This window comes from Aulonocara sp. 'chitande type north' Nkhata Bay, linkage group LG9 (assembly GCF_057382095.1).
Source record: "Aulonocara sp. 'chitande type north' Nkhata Bay isolate Kocher_YH1m ecotype deep benthic linkage group LG9, A_spYH_male_GT1.1, whole genome shotgun sequence".
NCBI classification, from domain to species: Eukaryota; Metazoa; Chordata; class Actinopteri; order Cichliformes; family Cichlidae; genus Aulonocara; species Aulonocara sp. 'chitande type north' Nkhata Bay.
This window is the reverse complement of record NC_141352.1, coordinates 8037994-8051355: the sequence shown is the minus strand read 5'-3', so window position 1 is coordinate 8051355 and position 13362 is coordinate 8037994. Positions and strand designations below refer to the sequence as shown.

Genomic DNA, 13362 nt, shown 5'->3' with positions numbered 1-13362 from the left:
CTTTCAAGACTCACATATCCCTGTTATTCAATTTTTACATCTCCCAAAATGATCAAACTGTCCAATTCTATTTTATTCAGCTTTATCTGGAAGAATAAAACACATCATATACGCAAATCACAATTAAAGACTATGAAAACGGGGGCTTGAAAGCTTTAGACTTTGAATCCATTATTGCTGCGTTCAGGCTCAGATGGATGAACGACTGCATTTCCCTCAGTCTATGTGGTGCCATAATCCAGACAAACTCTTTAATAAGCTCGAGGGTAGATTTTCTGCTCAGATGTGATTTTGAAATATCTGAGATTCCTCTTAAATTGTCTAGTTTCTATAAGCAAGCTTTGAATGTTGGGAAACTAATTTTCACCCACAATCCTGTGCTGTGGAATAGCAGGGTCATAGTCATCAATAAGAGTCCTTATTTAAATCAGACTGGTATGATAGCGGTGTGTGTTTGTTTTTGATCTGCTTGATAAAAACAGAAACTTGCTATCTTACGAAGAATTTATTGATAAGTATAAAATAGACGTTTCATTTAATAATTATAAGGTTTGTAAAGCGATACCATCGTAAACACTTTAAAGTGTTCACTAACAAGAACAAGCTCACCTTCACTGACAATGACACCTCAATAAAGGACAATTTAGTAATAAGTTAATCTCTAATACCTGTAAGCAAACTGTATTCTGTAACTATAATGTTAATGTCAGACATCACCTTGATAACATGTTGAAAGAAAAGTCATTTTCTTACCTAAAATAGCCACCTGTGCCTAAAATGAAAGAAACACTTCAGAATCATATCTGACGTTTATCCTGTATAAAAGGTTTAAGTTCGAGTCCGACTCTTTTCTGTTCTTCTCATCCAGAAACACTAGAGCATCTATTTTTCAAATGTCAGCACGTTGATGCAGTTTGGTTTGAAATACTCTGCTGGCTTTCACTCAGAATTTCCAATATACCTGCCTTCACATGTAAGGATGTTCTTTACTTTATGGACAACCTGGACTCTGAAATCTCAGATGTTGTCAGTTTTGTAATAGTGCTGTGTAAGTGTTTTATTCATTCATGTAAGTGGAAGATGCCTCTCCTCTGTTTACCGTCTTCTTCAATTACTTTTTTATGGGGGCGATCGTGGCTCAAGAGTTGGGAGTTCGCCTTGTAATCGGAAGGTTGCCGGTTCGAGCCCCGGCTCCAACAGTCTCGGTCGTTGTGTCCTTGGGCAAGACACTTCACCCGTTGCCTACTGGTGGTGGTCAGAGGGCCCGGTGGCGCCAGTGTCCGGCAGCCTCGCCTCTGTCAGTGCGCCCCAGGGTGGCTGTGGCTACAATATAGCTTGCCATCACCAGTGTGTGAATGTGTGTGTGACTGGATATGTAAAGCGCTTTGGGGTCCTTAGGGACTAGTAAAGTGCTGTATAAATACAGGCCATTTTACCATTTTGTCAATATTTTAAGTCACTTAAGCTTATTTCAAATGTGAATAAAAAAACTGCTGTAATATGCAGTAAAACCACAAAGTACTTGTTATTCTAATGTTCCTGCCTGTGTCAAAAGGTCTATGTTCCTTAATATTAAACCCCAGATACTTTATTTTCTCCCTTTGAAGTCAAAGACTTGCTTCACCATCTTTATAATGTAAATTGTTACAATTCTGGTCTGTTTGACTTGGATTTGATCATTTCTTCCAATAAAGGTTAAAAAATCATGCTCACAGACTGTTTGATGTCCAGAGATAATATCTGCATTCATAACACCTGTTTCTAACTCACCTGTTTAAATCATATTAAGGATTAAAGTTTGCATTATTAGGGGCGTGGCCTCTTTGACTGAGAGGTGGATGGTGACACAGGTGGTTGTAGCTGCTAGCTGTCTGCTAGCTTCACCTGAACTGCACCTCTGGACCGTGTTTGGGCTGTTGGAGCGTTTAATGACATCATGTGAACAATAACATGGCTGCTGTGAGGTTACTGTGGTAACAGAGCATCAAACAATGTGGAGCTCCAGGTTTTGTGCACAGTGAAATTTAGGGCTGAACGATATATCGCATTTGCGATAATATCGCGACATGATCAAGTGCAATTTTCTAACCGCAAAGGCTGCGATTATACTCTGGACATGTCCAAATTCATGGGCTGCATCCTCCTGAGGCCGCATTTGTAGACCGATTACGTCACAGCGACGCGCCAAAGGCTGTCCAAATTACTACCATATCCCAGAATTCATAGCGCGGCCCAGCCAAACTCCAGTTTCCAGCAATGGCGGCCGCTACTGAGTTTTAAAATTACTCATACTAATCTTTCTGGGTCACAAAATAAACTTTTAACATATTTTCAGGCGAGAAAGTAGCTGTGTAAACATCAAATATCTGCTCGGTTTATCAAGATATCCCATATTTGCAAAAGTGCTTCGACGTTTTCAGAGGCGTCTGCTACCCACCAGCTCGACAGCTAGCCGGGAGCTCGAGGGTTACTGATGCGGCCGAGAGCGGCACAACTCCCGGCACATCATTTTCAGATCACCGCGGAGTTTCGCTGCTCGGGTTAAACGTAATATATAAGTCACTTAGACAACCTAAAAATGTTATTGTTGGGCTTTTTTCAGTGTTTTGTTTGTTCGTGAGTAAATCGGTTTGGCTGAGATTAAAGTTATTAGATTAGATAAAATAAAACTTTATTAATCCCCCGGGTGGGTTCCTCCTTGGTTTTCACACAGCTGACTAAACGTCAAACAGAAAACGTATTAAACAGAAGTATGAGACAGTCGAGAATTTACACCAGTGTCTGGTTATATTTTAGATAGCAAGAAGCAGACGGCCGAGTTTATTAAACTCCACCGAGACAGCGGTGACGCTAATCAGAACTAGACCGTCCAATTTCACGCCTTTAAACTTTAAAGGCGTGTTTGTGTGTGTGTTTATACAATTGCTATTATGTTTGCACTTTATGTGTAATGTTACTGACTGCAGAGATCAGTAAGATGTGTGTATTTTTTATTTATTAGTTTTATTTATTTAATATTATTTTTTAATTGAATGACTGTCTAGTAGTTCACAGATGTCGAAAAACTGAGTGTGGTAAAGCCACTGATTTTGTTTATGTATATTTCTGCAATCTGCACATTGTACTGACTTTCATTTTAATGTTTACACCAGGGTTCCTTGTCAGCACTTTATGCTCAGATGTTTGTAAGCTAAAAATAAACTATTGTGTATGTTCAAATATACTGTTGTGATTGAAGAAGTTAAATAAAAATGTCAGTCATCAATTCATGCATCACCTCATGTCATCATAACAGAGGTCTGTCTTCCAGGAAAGAACAGTTTAAAATTAATGTAATATAGTATTGGCCATACTATATGATGTATTGCTTGTCTTTGTTTAATAATACAGAAGACAAAGACCTTAAAAAATAATCGCATCGCAATCGCAATATTGGGGCAAAAAATCGCAATTAGATTATTTTCCATAATCGTTCAGCCCTAGTGAAATTTGAGGACTTTGATTGGGTGTTACTCAATAAGAAGGTACCTGTGTCTGTGTGATGCTGACATCAGCTGATAACCTCTTAAATATGGTCACTTCTGGACACAGAAAGCAACATGGCGGCAGCAAGAGGCTCCACAACTGCGCTACAGCCATCTTTTATATACAGTCTGTCCATTTTATTAGTTTCTGTTACTAATCAAATCAAATCACGTGAGCTCAGTCTGTGTTGAAGCTGACTTTATTTATTTTTTGGCGTTATTCCATAGATACAGGTTGGATTATTGTAACTCCTTGTACTATGGTCTTCCCTCTTCTCTTCTTAGACTGCAAACAGTCCAAAATGCAGCAGCCCGCCTTTTAACTGGTACCAGGAAATTTTGCCATATCACCCCTGTCCTAGCTAGCTTGCACTGGCTGCCCATAAAGTACAGTATTCAATTTAAAATATTACTTCTTACTTTCAAAACTATTAATAAATTAGCGCCAAGTTATCTTAGTGAACTTCTCAAACCACATACTCCTGCTAGAACACTCAGATCTGCCACTCAACTACTTCTGACCCAACCCAGATCTCGACTGAAGTCTCGGGGTGACCGTGCGTTTGCTCCGGCTGCCCCGGTACTGTGGAACACCCTTCCTCTCGACCTCCGCGCATCTGATTCCATTGCACTGTTCAAATCACGATTAAAAACACACTTATTCAATCTTGCCTTTCCCTCTAGTTAATATTTCTTTTATGATTTTATATCACGCACTTTTATGCTCATTTAAATTCTTGTTTGCTCTGTACCTGTTGCTTTCCTATGTATTAGTGACAGTTTTCTGCTTGCATATTTAGTACTTGCTTTGGTCCTATTTCTATTATCCTCCTCATATACTCTATTTTACTTGTTAAGCACCTTGGCATACCCTTGGTTTTTAAGTGTGCTTTATAAATAAAGTTTATTATTATTATTATTATACAGTCAGGACTGACAGGAAACAGAGAGAGAGGAAGACATGCAGCAGTTCTCTTTAACCAATGGGAAAACAGGAGATGACGGCGTGGGCGGGAGCAGCGATGTAAACATGTTAGCCGCTGATTAGCTCCACTGTGGCGACGCTAGTTAACCCTTCACCGCCTTAGCCCGTCCTCCCGAACCTTGGACCCCCCGGATCTGCGCTTTAATGGCCGGCGTCGCGCTGAGGTGCTCCGCTGTCTGGCGCCGTGTCACATTAACAAGGTATGACCGGTGAGGCCCGCGGGGTGTTTCAGGCGGAATCAGAAGTTTAGATGCTAACTGTAGTTAGAAAAGTCTGGAGGAAGCTAACAGTTAGCATGGCTGTTAGCACTGAGTGTCGGGGTCTGTGGTTACCTGACCGCTAACGACACCTGTCAGACTCAGGTGTCACACAGAGACGGGCTGAAGCTGACAGGTGCGCTGCTCGCGCTCAAAGCGGAGAAATATCAGCTGTTATATAAGCAGCTAGCTGCAGCTAGCATGGCTGCAGCTAGCCACGACCTTTGCTCCACATTCAGACATGACCTGAAGATGAGGCTCAGCTTCATCCTCTGTTCATTCAGTGAGCGGGTCACAGTTAGGGTTGCCAACTCCCTGAAAGATAAATAAGGGACACCTCGTGGCCAGGGCCGGGCGACCCAGTTGTCTTCACCCTTCCCAGTGTGGTAGCTCTTTTTTTTTTTGTGTGTGAAATTATTTTTTAACCATTTGACTTGAATTTGATTTAAGCAGATGCATATTCTTTGTGATATGACCGTATGGGAAACAAATGATCATTTAGCCATTTATTTTTAGCTCAAAATGACAACATTAACACAGTAAAACAGGTCTCTTTCTTAAACAGAAGCCTGTCATGCTTAACTTTTGAGAATATAAGTAAATCTTTCTTTCTGTGCGTTCATCATTTGTTTGAAGCCAGCTCACCTCCTGCAACCACTTTTCCGAGAATACGCGCTTCTTTTGTGGTTCGGACTCCTTCTGACATTTGTAAAGCTGCACTTTCTTTTTGCCTTATAGTCTGATTTGTCATAACTTTTCCGTTTTGTGGTAAGCTTTTCTTTGGCTGTCACTTCTTCACCCTGACCTGTCTTATTTGGCTCAGCAGAACTAAAATATATATACCTTATTAGCTCAATACGGGACGATTCCGTTTTTTTAAGGGACAGTTGGCAACCCTAGTCACAGGTGAGCAGACAGGTGGGCTAGCATGTTATAGCTCATATTCACACTGAAGATGGAGGTTCTGCTCTTAAATGACGAAGAAGCCACAGCAATAGTCTTCATCACTGAGCTGCGCCTGTTTGGGTGAAGCTGTAGTGAAAGTGTGAGTCAGGTTAGTCATGATTGGCTCTGTAAACACTGTGTGTGCTTCTGTTTCCAGCTCAGTCCGATCCAACATTCCCAGCCTGAAGTTTTACACCACAGCGTCTCCCATGATGGGTGAGTATCATCATCATCATCATCATCATCCATGATGTTCACAGCAGCAGGAGAGCCTTCAAAGCACAGTGAGTTATAAACAGGTGTTATTATGGGGACGGAGAGGACAGAGCCCAGAACAGGTTTGTATCATGTTTATTTCTGCTGGGATTTTAGAATCTCACAGTAAGTTCTCTGAGGAGCTCAAACAGCACATGTACTGATGATGATGATGATGATGATCGGGGACTCTTGGTGATGATGTCATTGCGTGTTTTCAGGTGTGACAGTGGAGCAGTTTGAGCAGGCGAAGAGCAAACTGTCGACGCTGAAGGACGACCCGGGCAACGAGGTCAAACTGAAGATCTACGCTCTCTTCAAACAGGTGCCAGTTCCCCACACGTTCTAGATGTTCCACATTCAGACATTTGGTGTTCTGGAAATTTCTCACGTGGAGCTTTTCAAAGCAGGTTTTTAATTGGTTAATCCAGATTTGTCAAACCTTTTTTAAAAAAAAAAATAAATCATGTCCTCCTTTAAAAAAAAGTATTGGCTTAAAAAAATGATACTTGTGAAAACTTCATAAAACTGAGTCTAATTTTCAGTAACCTCAGTGTAAAAAAACTAATTTAATTGGTGTTACTGGGGGACTGATTAGATTTGGTAGTGAAGGAAAATATAAGTCGCTCCATCTTGTTACTGAGCTTCACTGCTGCCACCTGCCAGATTCTTACGCCAGCTGTGGGGCCAGCTGTGGGGCCAGCTGTGGGGTCAGCTGAGAGGCCAGCTGTGGGGTCAGCTGTGGGGCCAGCTGTGGGGTCAGCTGTGGGGTCAGCTGAGAGGCCAGCTGTGGGGTCAGCTGTGGGGTCAGCAGCTGCTTCTGCTCCTTCTTCAGCAATCTGTCGTCCCGGTTTGAGACGTGAGTAAAACTGTGCTCAGCGTTCAGATGTGGGAGCGTGCTGATCTCCTGTCATTGGCTGGAGTCTTGCGTGTGCCGCTAACAGCTGCTTTCTCCGCAAACTAAGAAGAGCAGGAGCACCAGCCCCCATCATGTACACTTTCTACAGAGGCACCATCGAGAGCATCCTGTCGAGCTGCATCACTGTGTGGTTTGGAGCCTGCAATGCGTCCTGTCATAGAACCCTCCAACGCATAGTGAGAGCTGCAGAGAGGATCATTGGTGTCTCTCTCCCCTCCCTCCAGGACATTTACAGCACCCGTCTCACTAAAAAAGCCCTTTGCATAGCGGCTGATCCCACGCACCCAATGCAAAGCTTCTTCAAGCTGCTGCCGTCAGGGAGGAGACTGCGGAGTCTCCAGGCCAGGACCAGCAGGCTGAAGGACAGCTTCATCCATCAGGCTGTCAGGAAGCTTAACTCCCTCCCGATTCTGCCCCCTCTCCCCTCTCTCCTCCACGGTCTCACTGAACTCTGTCTCACACACACACACACACACACACACACACACACACACACACACACACACACACACACACACACACTCTGACTCACTCACTGGCCTGCACCAGTTACCAGTCACTTTGTGGAGCATTGGACTGCCATTACCTCATAAGACTTTGTTGTTACACTATCTCATACCGTACATTACTAAATCTCCATTTGCACTACTCTGCCTCCTTACTTGAATATTGTATATTGTATATTGCATAGCTTTTTTTTGTTATACGTAAAATTGTATTGTATTTATTTAAATTTTTACTTTTAAATTATTTTATTTGCATTTTTTAATCACTAGGGTTTGAGAGTAACGAAATTTCTATTCTCTGTATGTCCTGTACATGTGGCAGAATTGACAAATAAAGTTGACTTGACTTCGTCTCGTCGGAGTGCTAACATGAAGCCGAGCTCGACACATATGACAGAGATGCCCCGGTGTAAAAGTCCTGGTGTGTGGGTTCATGAAGGACTTCAGTATAAGTTCACCTGCTCCTCTTCCTCCTTTTCCTCCTCGCTCAGGCCACCCAGGGTCCCTGCAACGCTCCCAAACCCGGCATGCTGGACTTTGTCAACAAGGCCAAGTGGGACGCGTGGAAGTCTCTGGGCTCCATCTCACAGGTACAAACACAGCAGGGAGATAAATGATGAAGGGTCGTTGCTCAGCTGTCTGTAGGAAGTCTTTTATTCTCTCGGGACTTCAGGTTAACGCTCTTTCCTGAAAGAGCGTCGCTGCGCTCGGAGCTCACAGATCTGCTCCTCCTTTAGCTTCTTGATGCTAACAGGCCGCTCTGCTGTGTTCTTTCCTCTTTGGTTTGAATCTGTTAGGATGAAGCCCGACAGAAGTACTGCGACCTGATTGGCTCCCTGGTGGAGGAAGAGACTGGAAGCTCCGCCCAGGTGAGCGCACAGCCAGCTGGGAGCGGTGCGACCTACGAGACGCTGTTGGTCACCAAGGAGGATGACATCACCACCATCAAACTGAACCGACCGGCCAAGAAGAACGCCATCACGACCGAGGTCAGCCACGCTTCAGACTGAAGCTACTCTGAAACAAAAACATGTACACCTGCTTTTCTTCTTATATCTGTGTTTCCTGTCAGATGTACAACGAGATCATCGCCGCTCTGGAGCAGGCGGCCACGGACGACTCTGTCATCACCGTCGTTACAGGTACACACACACACAGACACACACACACACACACACACACACACACACACAGACACACACACACACACACAGGGCTGTGTGTCAGGTCCTGTGAGCTTCCAGAACAAACCACTGACAGGAAGAAGAGTCAAATGAATAAAGTTGTGCTGCTGTGTGAACGTTTCTGGTTCATCATCAGGCCTGCAGATGTTACTGAACATCATGAATGATTGTTGCTGTTCGTGGTGAGAATGAGTCTGAGGAAACGCGGCGGTCCGTCCTCGCTGGGACTAAACTCCGACTGAAACCTTCAGGCTCGTGTTGAAGTGAACGCGTGTTCTCTTCGTTCTCACGTTTCAGGCGCCGGCGATTTCTACTGCAGTGGAAACGACCTCACCAACTTCACCAAGATCCCGGAGAACGGGGTGGAGGAGATGGCCAGACGGGGTGCAGATCTGCTCAGGTGAGTGTTCATGATGGAAGCAGCAGGAAACCCACTGTACTCGAGTAAAAGTACCAAAGTATTCATGTCCTTAAGTATAGCATGGATCACAGTGGCTCTGCATGCACGCCGTCATCTGCATCATGTGAGGTCGTCTCCTTGTTGACCTCTGAACCTCAAACTGACCTGAAGGAGAGATCAGCCTGAATCATTCCCGCCTCGCACAGTCAGGATGTTTTCTTTGGTGCCAAACCTGAAACCCTGAGCTCTCCTCTGTCTCTCTGCAGGAAGTACGTGAACGCTTACATAGACTTCCCCAAGCCGCTGGTTGCCGTGGTGAACGGACCGGCTGTGGGCGTGTCTGTCACTGTGCTGGGCCTCTTTGACCTGGTCTACGCCACAGAGAGGGTGCGCACACACACACACACACACACACACACACACACACACACACACAGAGAAGACGTCACATGATGATGATGAAACCTTTGACTCGTAGGCTCAGGATGTTTGAGTGCAGACTCAGGTGTGTTTCCTCACCTGGATGATGATCTTGCCTCTGTGGTCACAGCTGGACCTGCTGTGCGTGTTTATTCTGACTGCGCTGCAGCGCAGCATGATTATCAGTGCTGCAAACACCATCTCCCTCCATCACCTACAGGGTTTTTGCTGAAAGTCAAGTCAACTTTATTTGTCAATTCTGCCACATGTACAGGACATACAGAGAATAGAAATTTCGTTACTCTCAAACCCTAGTGATTAAAAAATGCAAATAAAATAATTAAAAAGTAAAAATTTAAATAAATACAATACAATTTTACGTATAACAAAAAAAAGCTATGCAATATACAATATTCAAGTAAGGAGGCAGAGTGGTGCAAATAGGCAGATAGTGCAAATGGAGATTTAGTAGTATGCAGTAAGAGATAGTGTAACAACAAAGTCTTATGAGGTAATGGCAGTCCAATGCTCCACAAAGTGACTGGTAACTGGTGTGTGTGTGTGTGTGTGTGTGTGTGTGTGTGTGTGTGTGTGTGTGTGTGAGACAGAGTTCAGTGAGACCATGGAGGGGAGAGGGGAGAGGGGGCAGAATCGGGAGGTAGTTAAGCTTCCTGACAGCCTGATGGATGAAGCTGTCCTTCAGTCTGCTGGTCCTGGCCTGGAGACTCCGCAGTCTCCTCCCTGACGGCAGCAGCTTGAAGAAGCTTTGCATTGGGTGCGTGGGATCAGCCGCTATGCAAAGGGCTTTTTTAGTGAGACGGGTGCTGTAAATGTCCTGGAGGGAGGGGAGAGAGACACCAATGATCCTCTCTGCAGCTCTCACTATGCGTTGGAGGGATCTATGGCAGGACGCATTGCAGGCTCCAAACCACACAGTGATGCAGCTCGACAGGATGCTCTCGATGGTGCCTCTGTAGAAAGTGTGCATGATGGGGGCTGGTGCTCCTGCTCTTCTTAGTTTGCGGAGAAAGAAGAGACGCTGCTGTGATTTCTTGGCCAGTGCCATTAGAAATGCACAACAGCCATTTTCTTACACTAACTATGCATAACTGTTGTGAGACACGATCATCTGACCGTGCCCTCCCCCCTCCTACTGACTCCCACAATTGCTCCCATTTCCTATCTGTATTTCTCTGGAGTCTGTTCATGTGGATGTAGGCTTCCATGATCAGTGAACTGACCTCCCAGCCCATTGTTCCTTCAGTGGGCTGCAAACCTGCAGTCAGCTGAGACTGAAGACGTCGCCTGGATGATGACGAAACGTTTCTCCCACTGAACACGTCCAGATGAACAGAATCAACTTTTGGAGATTTACTTACCTGGACGGTCGAGCGTGCATCAGGATATGATTGATATGTGTCTTGACTCAGGTATAGGACAGCAGATCTCAGTTTAAAAGGGAAACTACACGTAATTAAACTAAAAAGAGTTACGAGAAAACCTTTTATTTAATGTTTTTCCTGGTTTCAGTGAGTAAAAATAAGAGACCTGTGTTATCCTCATTTATCTGATGCTGGGTGTTGATGCAGAGCTTCATTGTTATTGTTAATGAACAATTTAACGTCCAGTTTCCATGAAAGACACCTTTTCAGGTCACGTGACAGCGACCTGCTCCAGGTGGTGACGCTGTGCCTCTGTGTGTCTCAGGCCACCTTCCACACTCCGTTCAGTCAGCTGGGTCAGAGCGCCGAGGGATGCTCCTCCTATACCTTCCCTAAACTCATGGGCGCTGCTAAGGTACACACACACTGTCACAGAGGCAGTGCTCATATGAACGCTACCCCCTGCTGGTAACCTGTGCACACTGCAGGCAGCTGTTAGGACTGACGTTTCCTTTCGTTCTGTGTGTATGTGTGAGGTCGTACGGTGACAGTGTTCCTCTGTGGATGACATGAAAGGAAAACACTGAGTTCATCTCTTTGATTTCAAGCTGCCTCATTTTTAGTTACATTTTACAGCATTTAAACCATCGGACCTAAAACCATCACAGTTAGTAAACATGACTGTAACCATGGTAACACTGCTGTGACATGAGTATCTGCTGGTTGGACATAGAGGACATGAGCTCTCTGACTGTCTCCTGTCTTCAGGCCAGCGAGATGCTGCTGTTCAACAAGAAGCTGACGGCGGTTCAGGCCTGTGAGCTCGGCCTGGTCACCGAGGTTTTCCCCGACAGCAGCTTCCAGTCGGAGGTCTGGACTCGGCTGAAGGCCTACGCCAAGCTGCCCCGCAACGTAATCACACACAGACTTACTCGAGTACTCTACTGCTTTACAGTCTCCCACAGCATGTCTTTATCCTGTCTTCTTCTCTCACCCCAACCAATCACAGCAGATGGCCCCGCCCCTCCCTGAGCCTGGTTCTGCCGGAGGTTTCTTCCTGTTAAAAGGGAGTTTTTCCTTCCCACTGTCGCCAAAGTGCTGCTCATAGGGGGTCACATGATTGTTGGGCTTTTCTCTGTATCTATGAAGCGCCTTGAGGCGACTTTTGTTGTGATTTGGCGCTATATAAATAAAACTGAACTGAATACTTACTGTCCTGTTAGCTCTGAGGTGAAACTGGTCTCTGTGTATGAAGGACTTCAGAGTGATGCTGACGGCTGTGTCTGCAGGGAAACGAGTCCAGGCCCCGAATCAGCTTAATCTGACCTCTGACCTCTCTGTCTCCGCCCCTCTTTCAGTCTCTGGCTCTGTCCAAACAGCTGATCCGCTCGGTGGAGAAGGAGCGCCTGCACGCCGTGAACGACGCCGAGGTGGAGCGCCTGATGGAGCGCTGGATGTCAGACGAGTGTTTCAACGCCGTCATGAGCTTCTTCCAGGCCAAGGCCAAGCTCTGAGGAAGAGGAGGCGTGTATGATGAAGATGATGGTTATTAATTGTAAATGTTGTAGAGTGACTTAGAGCAGACTGTAGGATGTTTCGTGACCAATCTGTAGTGTGAGCGCCACCTGGTGGGCGGGGTAGGGAGGTGCAGAGGCTCTGAGGCTGTGGCAGCAGGTCTCAGTGAATGAAACGCAGGCTTAAAGCTCACAGAGCTTCTGTCCTCAGCTGATGCTTTAGGAGTCCGTGTGAGTCTGAGCTTCAGTTTTCACACTGTGATGCTTTCAGTGTGCTCACTGCTGGTAAAGTGCCTTAAACACTCTAACTGCTGCTCAGCGTTCTCCGACGTCTGTTTGTCCAATAAATTCACAATCACTCGATGAGGTCGTCTTCTCTGTAAATATTCAGTCTGTGTTTGTGTTATAAAGGACACTTTATAATCTACGAAAATATCAAATCTGTCTGACAGTCATAATTTTCTCTACCCTTTATTCTTTAAATCAAACGTCTTTGTTTTTGCCTGTTTGGTTCTTTAGCCGTCAGAGTTGATCTGTGAAGGTCAACAAAGACGCCCAACGGATTTACTTCATCACAGCCTTGTCGTATTGGTCCATTTGATTGACCTTTATTATTCATTTATTTATTTATTTCATTTCAAGTTATCACAGATGGGACAGACGTGAGTGGGGGATAGGACAGGGAGAAAAAAGGGAGGGGAAGAAAGACAGGAAGAGGGACAGTGAGAGAGGACACTAAAAAAAGAAAACAAATTTCCTTGGTTACCTGTTGAGAGAAAAACAAGAGCAACACAATAACACAGCACCACTGCAATAACCTAAATAAATGTAAATAACAGTAAATATTGAATGTTGTGCAGCACACGGTGTGCTTTGAGGTAAGAAAGGTGTAGCTGTCTATGAACACCTGTGTACACCGGAGTTCATCCAGCTGTTCTGCCAGAGGTTTTATATTAACGCAGGACTCCAGGCCTGGAAACCTGAACTCCAACAAACAGACCAGAGTAACAGGATCCTCCAGCTTTCACTCGTTCAGGACGAGACTGACCCTGTGCTTCTAACTGCCAACAG

At 45.0% G+C, this 13362-nt stretch overlaps 1 protein-coding gene across 1 annotated transcript; it reads left to right on the top strand.

The window, feature by feature from the left end:
* The first annotated feature begins 4526 nt into the window (after nucleotides 1–4526).
* eci2 (enoyl-CoA delta isomerase 2) lies at nucleotides 4527–12654 on the top strand. Its single transcript, XM_086305543.1, has 11 exons — nucleotides 4527–4709; nucleotides 5869–5927; nucleotides 6188–6291; nucleotides 7883–7981; nucleotides 8189–8380; nucleotides 8464–8533; nucleotides 8873–8975; nucleotides 9242–9362; nucleotides 11103–11192; nucleotides 11546–11689; nucleotides 12136–12654. The coding sequence occupies exons 1-11, from the start codon at nucleotides 4654–4656 to the stop codon at nucleotides 12289–12291; spliced, it is 1194 nt and encodes a 397-aa protein (XP_086161669.1). The 5' UTR covers nucleotides 4527–4653; the 3' UTR covers nucleotides 12292–12654.
* Nucleotides 12655–13362: the final 708 nt, after the last annotated feature.

What these genes read in the sequence shown, in the direction of transcription:
- eci2 (XM_086305543.1), top strand. Translation starts at nt 4,654, where the DNA reads ATGGCCGGCGTCGCGCTGAGGTGCTCCGCTGTCTGGCGCCGTGTCACA. An exon ending in TCTACGCTCTCTTCAAACAG is followed by an intron (nt 6,292 to 7,882) that starts GTGCCAGTTCCC and finishes CTCCTCGCTCAG; the next exon opens with GCCACCCAGGGTCCCTGCAA. An exon ending in ACGCCAAGCTGCCCCGCAAC is followed by an intron (nt 11,690 to 12,135) that starts GTAATCACACAC and finishes CCCCTCTTTCAG; the next exon opens with TCTCTGGCTCTGTCCAAACA.